Source organism: Sciurus carolinensis, chromosome 17 (assembly GCF_902686445.1).
Source record: "Sciurus carolinensis chromosome 17, mSciCar1.2, whole genome shotgun sequence".
Classification (NCBI taxonomy): Eukaryota; Metazoa; Chordata; class Mammalia; order Rodentia; family Sciuridae; genus Sciurus; species Sciurus carolinensis.
This window is the reverse complement of record NC_062229.1, coordinates 20,062,483-20,076,088: the sequence shown is the minus strand read 5'-3', so window position 1 is coordinate 20,076,088 and position 13,606 is coordinate 20,062,483. Positions and strand designations below refer to the sequence as shown.

At 39.0% G+C, this 13,606-nt stretch overlaps 2 protein-coding genes across 2 annotated transcripts; both read right to left on the bottom strand.

Annotated features, from left to right (window-relative positions):
* Window positions 1-1,619: 1,619 nt before the first annotated feature.
* LOC124968213 (zinc finger protein 709-like) lies at window positions 1,620-3,296 on the bottom strand (the record flags this gene model as incomplete). Its single annotated transcript, XM_047530502.1, has 1 exon — window positions 1,620-3,296. A coding segment is annotated over one exon (759 nt), but the record flags the coding sequence as incomplete, so codon positions are not given.
* On the bottom strand, window positions 3,151-10,970 carry LOC124969518 (zinc finger protein 20-like). Its single transcript, XM_047532491.1, has 3 exons — window positions 10,927-10,970; window positions 9,379-9,458; window positions 3,151-3,570 (listed from the first exon to the last, which is right to left on the bottom strand). Exons 1-3 carry the CDS (start codon window positions 10,927-10,929, stop codon window positions 3,300-3,302), a joined length of 354 nt encoding a protein of 117 aa, XP_047388447.1. The 5' UTR covers window positions 10,930-10,970; the 3' UTR covers window positions 3,151-3,299.
* Window positions 10,971-13,606: the final 2,636 nt, after the last annotated feature.

Below are 13,606 nucleotides of genomic sequence, written 5' to 3'. Positions count from 1 at the left end.
GAAACAAACCAGTCCCAAAAAAATCAAATGCTGAATGTTTCCTCTGGTAAGCAGATGCTGATCCATAGTAGGGGGAGGGTAGGGAAGAATGAAGGAAATTTGGCTTGTGTAGAGGGGAGGGGTGGGGTGATGGGGATGTGAAGGATGGTAGAAAGAGACAGACATTATTACCCTATGCACATGAATCATTACACTAATGGTGTGACTCAACACCATGTGCAGCCAGAGAAATAAGTTATGCACCATCTGTGTACAATGGGTCATGTATAAACAATTAGAAAAAATTAAAAAATTAAAGACAAAAAAAGGGAAAAAGTCTCATCAAGTCATGAACTAGTATGCAGGGCTGACACAGCAATTAGATTTTCCTGACTGAGCTATAAGAAATGTTGTACAGATGATAGCTGTAATTAATTTGATAGGGAAGTCTAAGTTGAATTTCCAGTCTTTAACTCTTTAAGAATTGGTATCCAACTGAAAAAAATTTTCATTCTTCTCTGGAGTAGATCTACATTACAAAAAAATGTACTCTATCAAAATATGATCAATGTTTCCAATTATAATTTTTAAAAGAACCTAATGTGTTAATCTGTAATTTTTTGGAAATATTTAAGAAACTCTAAAAAAGCATGCACAGAAATCTGGTTTGAAGAAAATATACATCTATTGCTATATCATGGGCATGTACAAATATGTATAAATAAGTTTCACCATTTTGTGTAATTATCATGCACTAATAGTATGGAAAACTAGCCACCAAACTGTGAAAAATGTAAAATTCATGTAAAAATGTCATTTTTCCTCTGAAAAGAAACATACATGTGTGTGTGTGTATATATATATATATATCTGCATGTATATATTAAAAAAAGGGTATGCAAAACCCATCATGTTAGGTCAGTGGGAAATTGGCAACAATGAACGAAAACTTATTCTTCAATGACCCATTAACCACATTATTTAAAAACTATGTACAAATTAAACCTAATAGCATATTAGAAATACACATCACATCAATTAGCTTTAGAGCCAACATGCCTCAAAATGTTAGAAGGCTAATTACCTGGTTTGATTAAAAATACACTAAACTCAGATGTGGGGAGCCATCCATGCCTAGCAGAATCAGACTTGGCTGAGCCATGGGACACAGAGGTCTGACTCCCAGGAACTGACAGTCATGGGAGTTCTGTTCCAGACCCCCAGGGAGTTAGGTGGTCCTGTATGGAGTGGCTCACCATCTGAGGACGAGCTAATTCCCTAAGCAAGTGGCTTCCCTAACTGCACCCCATCCTGTTCCTCACAGAAGAAGCCCCTCCTGGTCTGGGCCCTTTACTTGTGTGACTATAAATAAAGGTGAAGGTGGGCTCCTCCATGTTGTTGGAGGCCAGACCTGGTATGGACTGATCCACCACACCCCTTCCATTTGAGACGAGCACTGGCTCTTGTGTTTATTCTTTTTTGTTTTGTTTTTGTGTGTTTATTCTTTAGATAAGTTCATTAGTAACTGATTTATAGCCAAGGATGTTCTCCCCTTCCCTCATCCATGCTGGATGTGGCTGAACTGCTACACTCAGATAATATAGCCTAAACAAAACTTGCAGATGTGTTTCACCTTGATCTTTATTTCAAGAATACAAATCAGAAACAGTGCAGAGACCTACTTTAAGAATGAATTATTGGTGAACACAATATAATTTGTGGGACGTCCTTCAGGTAGCACATTTTCTAGAGACTTCTAAGCAAATTATTTTGCACCAAGCTCTTCACATCAATTGCATGCATAGGTTTCTGCTACATGAGGAATTTTTAAAGGACTCTGAAACTGTTACATCTGACACCTCTCTTCTAAGAATTATTCACAGCACAGGGTTTTGATCCACTTTGATTTCTAACCTGAGTCAAATGGAGATCACTGCACATCTCATTTTGAATGTTACATTGCATAACTGCATACTGTGCTCATTTGTATGGATACAGCGAACTGAGATGATGACAAGTGTACCCAACTCCTCTGCAACAATACAAGTTACTGCACCTGCATTCTCATGTGTGCTAACCAGTTCATGTGATAATAAAGACTTCCCATTTTTCTGTATTCAAGGTTACTCTCCAGTGTGTTCTTTCATGTACTTGAAAGAATCTGGGGAAAAAGGGTTTCTCACATTGCTTACATCATTTAGTTTCCTCCCCACTATGAATTTTTTCATGGTATCAAAGAGAACTGTAAACAGTAAAGGATTTCTCACTTTGTTTACACTCATGGAGTTTCTCAAGTGTGAGTTCTTTTGAGTTTGAGAAGGTAAACTGGATGAAGGCTTTGCAACTTTCCTTACACACACACACACACACACAGGGTTTCTCCTAGTGTGCATTCTTTCATGTATTTTAAGGGTGGAGAAATGACTGGAGGCTTTCCCACACTGCTCACATGCATGTTTTAATTTCACTGTGAATTCCTTTATGTTGACTGAGAAGATTGGGATCACTGCAGGCTTTGCCACAATGTTTTCATACATAGGTTTATTCTCTGGTATGTGTTATTTCATGTCTTCTGACCTAACAGGAATGAGTGAATGCTTTCCCACTTTGTTTACATGTTTCTCTTCACTGTGAATTTGTTCATGTGTTTTGATGTGGCTAGAGGAACTAAAGCCTTTTCCACATTGCTTACATACATAGGGTCTCTTGCCACTGTGACTCTGTTCATGAATTTGAAGGGAATTGGGAAAACAAAAGGCTTTCCCACATTGTTTGCATTCATAAGGTTTATCACCACTGTGAATTCGTTCATGTTTTTTAATGTAATAGGAAGAACTAAAGCCTTTTCCACATTGCTTGCACATATAGGGCTTCTCTGCATTGTGTGTTATTTCATGTATTTGAAGGGATCTGGGGAAATGAAAAGCTTTCCCACATTGTTTACAAGTATAAGGTTTCTCTTCACTGTGAATTCTTTCATGCGTTTTCATGTGGCTAGAAGAACTAAAGCCTCTTCCACATTGCTTACACACATAGGGCTTCTCTCCACTGTGAGTTTGTTCATGCATTTGAAGGGAACTGAGAAAAGTAAAGGCTTTTCCATATTGTTTACATATATAAGGTTTCTCTCCACTGTGAATTCGTTCATGTTTTTTAATGTAACTGTAAGAACTAAAGGCTTTTCCACATTGCTTACACACATGAGGTTTCTCTCTCATGTGACTTCTTCCATGTGTTTGAAGGGATCTGAGACAATGAAAGACTTTTCCACAGAGCTTACACACACAGGGTGTCTCTGCTGTGTGAGTTCCTTCATGCTTCTAAAAATATTGGCAATAATGAAAGGCTTTCCCATGTTCCTTATATTCACATGGCTTCTCTCCATGGTCCTGATACTCATGTGCTTTGTGTCCAGTGTGAGCTGTCAGGAGCATGGTTAGGGAAGAATGAGCAATGAGGAATTCACACACATGGTGTTCACTTGGTTTTACTCCAGAAGAACTTGTCTTGTTTACAAGAGGATCTATGATGTGGCTGTCTCCACATTTACTATCTTCTCCCTGTTCACAGAGTCTCTCTATTGCTTGCTTTCTGCAAAGAAAGAAAAGCGCATTACTAAGAATTTGTTTATTAATGATTTACCAGAAGAATTGGTTTTATGTCTTGTAGGATTTACTATTGAGCTACATTCCAGTTATTTTAAAGTTGTGTATTTTTTTTTTTGAGACAGGGTCTCAGTGTGTTGCTCAGGGCCTCACTAAAGTGCTGAGGCTGTTCTCCCACTTGTGGTCCTCTTGCCTTAGCCTCCCAAGTTGCTAGGATTTCAGGTGTGTACCATCACCCAGACTGGGTTCTTAATATTCTTTCTGAGTTAAGTATTTTCTTAAACCTCAAGGTGTTTGTCACATTTAATTAAACTTGAGTACTGCTTATGTTAAATGAATAGAGAAAATTCAGATTGGATTTTGTGATATTTGCATATACACAAAAGATATATATATGCATATATATCTTCAAAATGAGACCCACCCCTTTGAAGGCAATTTCATACATTTCTAATAATTTGTGTATGGAACACAGTTTGTATATAAGAAACTACTGGAAAGTGTTAATTGTGGTCAAGTCAGTGTAGCAGATGATGTCCCTACAGGAACATTTTGGATTTTAAATGTTCCAATTATGGACGCTCAACTTGTAAGCACTGTTGTAAGAAAACATAGATTAAATCAGTTTGACCCTTGCCACATATCATTTCCTTCTTTTTAAAATTTTTTATAAGTTACTCCAAGATTTGTGAGGGACGCTGCCTTCTCTGGTGAGTTCAATTACGTTAAATGTCCTCTGGAATTATAGTGATCATCCACGGCCTAATTTTTCCATTGTTTTCCTAAAATGTAGACCCAGAAAAAGTATTACGACTTATTTCAACATTACATAAAAACTATCAGAGACTTGCAGATCTGTTGTGTAATGTCACCATGCCAGTAGAGTCACCAAATGTGGGCTTTCCATATTCCAGATCATGGAACAGCACTGATCAGCAGGTAACAACAGTTCTCTGATTGACTAAGTGAGGAAAGTGGGTCACCCTTACCTATAGTGGTCAGGTTCCAGATGGTTTCCTGCATCACGTCTCTGAAGAGCTTCTTCTGGGAAGGATCCAGCAAAGCCCACTCCTCCAGGGTGAAGTTCACAGTCACACCCTCAAAGGTCACTGATTCCTAAAACATCCCATAGCTATCGCCAGGAGGAAATGAGACACACAGCACTGGAGACCTGGACTCACTGTGTGAGAGTTTCACATGACACTAGGTCCTCCCAATACTCCATCACCTGGTTGTCACACTCTCACTCTCCAGCCATGCTCACATCCTCTCACACGGCAATTCTGAAGCTGGACTGCACCTACTTGGTAGAGTAACAGGGAGAACAGAACACTCGCCATGGTGCTGGGCCACTCCAATTCTCTTTGTACACTGGTCTCTAGCACTTCTCTCAGCAAAGTTCAGTTATGTAATGTAATTAGTAACAGTAGCATCTGGGTGTGGCACATGCCTTTAATCCCAGTGGCTTGGAAGGCTGAGACAGGAGGATGGAGAGTTCAAAGTTAGCCTCAGCAATGGCGAGGCAGTAAGCAATTCATAGTGACACCCTGTCTCTAAATAAAATACAAAATAGGGCTGGGTATGTGGCTTAGTGGTTGAGTTCCCCTGAGTTAAATCCCTGGTTCCCCCCACAAAAAAAAATAAATAAATAAAAATATAACAGTAGCTGCCCTGAGACAACATATTCTTAGGAATTTGAGAACAAACTTTGACCTTTGTTGGTATCTGGGAACTACTGTTGGGATGAACCTCACCAGCTTAACTTCAAGGAGAGAATTGGGGTTCCCAAGCAGGGTTATCCTAACGAAATCCAGCCTGTTTAAGTTCTGTTGGTCCTCTCCAATTTTGTGATACTGACATGCTTTTCAGAGGTTCCCTATCTCATCAGCCCCCCAAATACACTCTGGGGAATCAACCTCTAATGAGTTGGTCTGATAGGTAATATTTAAAACTTCTTCAGCTGGGTACAATGGTGCATACCTGCAATCCCAGTGACTAAAACAACTGACAAAAACAAGAAGGATCAGTCCCACATGACATCCCTGGTTTACTCTAAGATCTAATGAAAATATGACAAACACCATCCATCCATCCACAATCTCTTCCAAGTAACAGAGGAAGAACTGCTTAACAACTGATGCTATCAGGCTCACAGGCCAAGATAAAAACTAGATATGTAACAAGAAACAAAAATATACACCCTTAGCTGAGCATGGTGGCACACCCCTGTAATCCCAGCAGTTCAGGATGTTGACGCAGTAGAATCCCAAGTGCAAAGCTGGCCTCACCAATTCAGCGAGGTCCTAAGTCACTTAGCAAGACCCTGTCTCAAAATAAAATATAAAAAAGGGTTGGGGATATGGCTTAGTGGTTCAGCACTGCTGGTACCAAATTACTGGTACCAAAAACCAAAAATCCTCATAAAAAAGATTTAAGTCCTCAACAAAAAAATGGTAAATTATAACAATCCATGTGTAACAGAATGACACAACAAAACCAAAGTGGGAATTACCTTAAGTAACAATGAACATTTACAAAATCGACTAATGTAATTCATCATTTCAAAAAGCTAAACTAGGGGCTGGGGATATAGCTCAGTCGGTAGAGTGCTTGTCTAGCTTGCAAAAAGCCCTGTGTTCAATCCCCAGCACCATCAAAAAAAAAAAAAAAAAAAAAAAGGTGACAACAAAATTCCTAAGATCAAATCAACAAATGAAGAGAAAATAGAAGGCTAGTAATAAAATAATAGGCATTGAAACTGAGAAGGAACAAATAAAAATATCTTTGTTCACATATGCCATTATTGCCTACTTAGAAAACCCAAAAGAACCAATGAAAACTCCTGTAATTAATATGGGATTGTAGAAAGGCAAGACGACACACATGAGCTTAATACACAAAAGAAATTCATCATTTTGGTATAATATCAAGTATAAAAAATTCAACTTCAAACAAAAAATGTCACTTATATAGCACAAGAAGACAGAGACAGAAATGATTTCACAAAATATGAATACACAAGAAAAATGCTCAATGCCAAGGAGTAATTAATATAAACAAGATATAACCATATAGAGATGGTGTATACTGCTAGATGGAGAAAAATAAATAGATTGGATCATTCCAAGTGTTGACAATTCACAAAAATAAACACATCCATTGCTGATGTGGTGGTGGACACCTGTAATCTCAGAGGCTCAGGGGTCAGAGACAGGAGTACCACAGTTCAAAGACAGACTCAACAACCAAGTAAGGCTGTAAGCAACTCAGTGAGACCCTGTCTCGAAATAAAATACCAAAAAAGAAAAAAGGGCTGGGGGTGTAGCTCAGTGGTTAACTGTCCCTGAATTCCTATACCTGGTATTAAAAAAAAAAAAAAAAAAAAAAGGGACTCATGAAGTCAGATGATAAATTCACGCAGTATCACAATGTCTACTGAATTGACATGTATCCATCATCTATCTACACACCAGCAACTTTTTCCCATTTCTATTTTTAAATTTATATGTATTTTTTTTAGATGTTGATGGACCTTTATTTTATTCATTTACTTATATGTGGTGCTGAGAATCAAACCCAGTGCCTCACACATGCTAGGTAAGTGCTCTACCACTGAGCCACAAACCCAGCCCTCGTTCACCATTCTTTTAAAAAAACTTGAATAGAGTAGCACTTGGGGACAAAATCAAGAATACTGGCAACAGCACACAAATAACTTGAAGCAATCCAAGTTCTATAGGCAGTGGAATGAGTGAATGTACTAGTTTAGCAACAGACTTGCCTGCCATAATATATGCAGGGAAGGACTTATAAAAATATTTAAGAAGTCCTTTGTAGCATAATGCATGGTATACAAAAGACAATATTAACTCATTCAAAATTTCAATGAGCCAAAACCAAGTTTTGGAGTGAACATGTGGTTAAGTCATAAAAGATGTTCAAAAACTCCACCCTGCACTCACCCCTGCCTGCACAACTTGATGAGATCAGTGAAACACAAAAGAATTGACCATAGCCTATTTATTCACCTGTGTGATGGTTCCATGGATGCTGATATTCGTATTGAAACTGACTTTGAAACAATAATTTTTTTCAAGAATCCTTTTTGCTTCTTCAGACCATAGTTCTATCCCCTGAGGTCCAACCAACAAAGCCCAATTTTAAACTCAAATCATGGAAGAACATTCCTAAATGCTCAACTAAACTGGAATTCTAAATAAACAACATTCTATGAAGGAAATAAAAAGGAAGCAGTTCAGGGAAGCAGCCTGCTTCACCCGCAGTTCCCAAGGGAATCCACACTCACAACCTTAAACCCACCCCTAAGCTTAGGGACCACCCTCACAGTGCAGATGCAGCACAGGTGGCTCACTCCCACAAGTGAGTGACAAGCCACAATAGTGAATTCTGGGACCTCCGCACACCCTACTTGACCCTCATTCCAATGTGGAAAGGCTCACTGCTCCACAGGCTCAATTCTAACCAGTGACCACTCACTTATCTCCAGTCTGTGGACCCGTGGAACCTTTCTGACATCACATGTGTGGTGTTTGCTGAACACCAACCTACTCTCCAACACCAGCTGGCTGTCCTACCATTCAAGTCTGACACAGAGGGAGCAGGATTCCAAGGTCGGAGCTCGGTCCGACGACACTGTCCTCACTGCAGGTGCCAGACCAAAAGTTCTGAGTGTGCTCTCTGTTAACCGGTCCTCATTCTAAAGTCATCTATTGGTGACACCCTCAGTTATATCATCACAATAAATTCACAGACTACATGAAACAGGCTCACCATCCAGAGTCAACAAAACTCCTTTTACACAAAAAATCCTAAGGAAATACTCTGTGCCAGAATCTGGGACAAAGATTAAAAAGAAAAAGCAAAACTTGCATTATACACTGAAAAAAAGTCTCAAATTCATAAACCCTTCACTCCAGGAGGCAGAAACCAAAGGTGTCTTTTCTTCGGTCTGCCATTCTCCAACTGTTTTAGGTATAAAATTGCCTTCTGACTGGATCAATTCCCTGGAGGCTAGAGAAAACAGAAGATGTTGAATTTTACCCAAAAACTATAATCCTGTAAACGGGGATGATTTAAAAATCCCCACTGCACAACACAATAATACTGGGTTTGAACATTTCTATTCATATAGTTGAATACAAATGTGAATATATATGTAAAATTTTACATGAAAATATTTAAATGGATAAATAAAGTGTACTAAGCTATATTATTGCATCCTGACAAAAAAAAAATGTACTTGCTTAACTTCTACCTACAAGTTTCTTTGATTAGAGAGGATATTTCTGCCTTTAATAAAATAGAGGGCTGGGGATATGGTTCAGTTGGTAGAGTACTTCCCTTGCAAGCACAAGGCCCTGGGTTCAATCCCCAGCACCACAAATAAATAAATAAATAAAATAAAAATAGAGAAGTAGTGGTCCAGGTGCAGGGGTGTGCACTGTAATCTGAGTGATTCTGGAGGCTGAGGCAGGAGGATCAAAGTTGGAGACCAGCCTGGGCAATTTAATGAGACCCTGTCACAAACTGAAAAATAAAAAGGGCTGTGGACATAACTCAGTGGTAGAGCAACCCTGATGTTCAATTCCCAGAGCTGAAAAATAAATAAATGAGAGATGAGTAGCATATACTTTGTGAAGGAGTAAGGGATTTATATACTGAAGGTTTATGGAAAATAATTTTCCTACAACACAGCTCCCCTGGGACAATGTGGCCCGGGAGGAAGGAGGAAAATTAACCAAATATTAAACCTCCCAGTAAATTCTTTCCTCACCCCAGTGCATCTTGAAGGAAGGAGGCAAATACTGAAATGCTGAAGCCTGGACATTTACCCTTCTTCATTGCAGATGAGTCCTGGAAGAAGAAAAGCAAATAGTGAACAATGGGTCACAGACTAAAGAAGATAAGCAGTGAGCACCGAGTTGTGAGCTTTTCCCAGTGATAATGGTGTTGGACTTTTTACAACTACCATCCTAAGTTAAAGTTTCACCTGTACAAGTATCCCCTGACTGTCAAAACTGCTTCTATGAAGTCTCCAATGAAACTATAAAAACCAGACTCTTTCTGTAAATCAGGGGGCAGTTCCATACCCAGAAAATGGGATGCCTGATCAATGGACCTCACTGCAGAATAAAAGAAAGGTTGCTGACCTGAGGCTTGCTTTCCATCTCCTGCCTCCATCATTTGTGCTTTTATTGAAATAGGGATGGACACTGACTCATGATGGTCTGAGCTACGAGTTTTTCATAGAAAGAAGGTGAGAAAGAGAATGTGCGTGGGACACATTTTTGATTTCCACAGTTGGTTCTCATGCCAGCATAGAGACATGCAGGAACACACTCTGATGACCTGTTCCTACACAGTGTTCCATGAACTCCAAAGGGTGTTGGACACTTTATAGACACCATGTGGGATGACTGCTCAACAGTAGGCTAATGTCAGTGAATATATTTTAAGGGGTTCACTAGGGGTATTAAGAGCATCTGTCCTTTATGATTTGACCTTACCATGGTTCGTCAGAATGTAATCCCAACAGAAGAGGAGAAGCATCTCCATTTATGGAAAACAGTGTCCAATACACTGTAGCAAAGACCTCACAAGTTGTGGGAAGTAAGAAAGGCGAAAACTCATCCTGAATACTGGAGTCAGCTTCACCCTCACAGCAAGGTCAACTATTATGAAGACATGTCACAATTTATGACAGCAGACAGTGCTCCCACATGAGTAGGATGGATCAACAGAGAAACAAAAACATCCTGTACATGTCCCTATAACTGGTGAAATGGAGCACATTCTGAATCACCAAAGGTCAAATTCCTCTATCTTCAATAGACAGCATTAGGAAAATTGAAACCCATATGCAAAACAGCCCCTATCTCGCAGGAGTCACAAAGATCAATGCAAAATTCAGTAAGGACTTTGATGTAAGACCTCAATCACTGAAGCTACTAGAACAAAACACATGGGAAAGGTTGTAGGATGCTGGAGTAGGTAAGCCTCTTTTGGGATGTGTCCCACCAAAAAAGCACAGGAAATAAAAGCAAAAATAGACAAATGGGATTTCAAAAAAATAAAAAGCTTATGCACAACATAGGACATACCCAACATAGTACAGAGAAAATGAACAGAATGAGAAAAAATATTGGCAACATACACATCTGGTAAGGGGTTGATACCTAGATTATATCATGAAATCCAAACCTCAATATGAAAAAAAATACCAATTTAAAAATGGGAAGTAGATCTGAATAAACATTTCTCAAATTGTGACATAAAAATGAATAAGCAATACATGAAAAAAAAAAAGATGAACATCACTAACCATCAGGGAAATGCAAGTCCAATGCTTAATGAGCTGGGTGTAGTAGCACACACAGTACCAGGCACTTTGGAGGCTAAGGCAGCAGGATCACAAGTTCAAGATCACCCTCAGGAACTTAGGAGGACCCCAAGCCACTTAGTGAGATCCAGTCTGAAAATGTAAAATAAAAGGCTGGGATGTAGCTCACAGTTAAGTGCCCGGAGTTTCAATCTCCAGTACTGCCTCCATCACCACCAATAAAGCCTGAGATATCTTACCTGCTAAGAGTAGGTAATGTCAAAAAGAGTAAAGGTAACAAGCACTGGGAAGAAAGTAAGCAAAAAGGAAACATTTGATAGAAATGTAAATTAGTATACCCATCATGAAAAATACTATGGAGGTTCCTCAAAAACAAAACAACACAAAAACCCTAAAAAAATTGAACTACATTATCACCCAGAAATCTCTCCACTATGTATAGATACAAATGATATGAAATGAGAATGTCAAAGAGATTATGCATCTCCAAACCCATCACAGCACTATTCATAATTGTCAAGATATGGAAAGTGCCCACCAACGGATGGATAAAGAAAATGTGGCATATATTCACAGTGAAATAGTATTCACCCAACCAAAAGTAATCAAGGATGGGGATGGAGGTTGGTGGTAGGGCACTTGCCAATCATGTAAGGGGCCTTTGTTTTGATCTCCATCACTACACACGCACCTATGTACACCAGATATCATTATGTTAAGTGAACTGAGACACAGTAAGAAAGAGTACTGTGCATTCCATCATATATGGAATCAAAATGTCCATCTCATAGAAGCTGACACTAGAATGGTAGTTTCCAAGCGCTAAGGATGGTTGGGGGTGGGAGTGGACTAAGAGATTGATTGATGGGTATGAAGTTACAGTTAGATTAGAGGAAGCACCTCTGGAATATTATGGAGGTGATTATCAATGTTATTGCACAATATGGAGACTATAGGCAACAACTGCATAAAGTACATATCAAAAAGGTGTAGAAGTTAGGATTTTGAAATAAATTTGTGTCAAATTCTTCATATTACTTACACTTATAGTACTTCACTAAATGAGGGATTCTCATAGGACTCCAAACTCTTTGTTACAACTGACAACATTCTTGTATTTTTGCACATTCATGGGGTTTGGATCTAATGTGCATTCTTGCACATGGGGAACCAATGGTCTACACCCATCTCTTCTATGCCAGATATTTCCCTATGCTGTGTTAATTTATAAGTGTATACTGAGCCAAGATGACTCGAGGCACTCCCACATATTTGACCTCAATATGTTCTCTCCATTGTACATTCTCATATTTGCTAGAAAATTCATGCAATGAGTTTTCTTTATGCAGGCTCACTGTCTACCCATCAGTGGCTTCATGTATGGGAATCTGACTGGATTGACAAAGCTTTCCCACATTGCTGTGTATAAGGAATTTCTCACCAAGGTGAGTTTTTTCCAAGTTTTTTTTTTTTTTTTTTTTTTTTTTTTTTTTTTTATGTAACTGCATCCCTTGAAGGCTTTCTCATATTGTTTACATAGTTTCTCTCCACTGTGAGTTCTCTCATGTGTTTTAAGAGAAGAGGAACAGTGAAACCCTTTTCTACACTGCTTACATACACAGGCTTCTCTCCAGCATGAATTCTTCCATGTATCTTCAGGGAAGAGGAACAAGGAAAGGTGTGTCACATTACTTAGGTATATAGCATTCGTCTCCAGTATGAGTTTATGCTTTCCGAGGACCTGGGACAATGAAAGGCTTGTCCATCTTCCTTACACACATGAAGTTTCTCTCCAGTGTGAGTGTTTTCCTGTATTTTAAGAGAATGAAAATGCCTGAATACTTTTCCACAGTGCCCATATGCAACGGAGTTCTTCTCATTTAACTTTTTTCATGGAACTTAAGGGAAGAGGAGCATGAAAGGGTTTTCCACACTGCTTACATATAGAAGATTTCTCTCCAGTGTGAATTCTTTCATATCTCCTACAGTCACTAGGAAAAGGAAAGGCTTTCCCACAATGCTACATACATAGGGGTTCTCTCCAGTGTGGGGTTTTTCATGTAATTGACCGTAAAGGCCTCATCTGAGGGTTTTCCCACATTGCTTATATACATGGGTGTTTCTCTCCAGAATGTGCTATTCTGTGTCTGTGAAAAGAACTGGATTTACCTACACTCCTTACATATAAAACATTTCTCTCCAATAAGAGTTCTCTCATGTATTTTAAGGGAAGAGGAACCAAGAGAGGCTTTCCCACACTGCTTATATACACAGGGTTTTTTTCCAGTATGAGAATTGTCATGTTTTTGGAGGGAATTGGAAGCAGGAAAGCTTTTCCTGCTTTGCTCACCTATACAAGGGTTCTCTCCAGTGCGAGTTCTTCCATGCTCTTGAGCATTCATGATAAATAATGACTGCCACATTCCTAAACTTGTACAGGTTCTCTTCACATTCCAGAGACTCATGTGATTTGTAGGGATGTGAGCTCTGAGGGGAACATTAAGTAGTTAAGGAGAAATGAAGACTTCCCATGCATATGGCTTTTAGTTCACTTTATTCCAGGAAAAATATTGTGTTCACAAATATCTGTGTTCACAACATCATCTGGACTCTGGCTGAAGTTTTCACCACATTGCCATCCTTCTCAATGCTCACAGAGTCT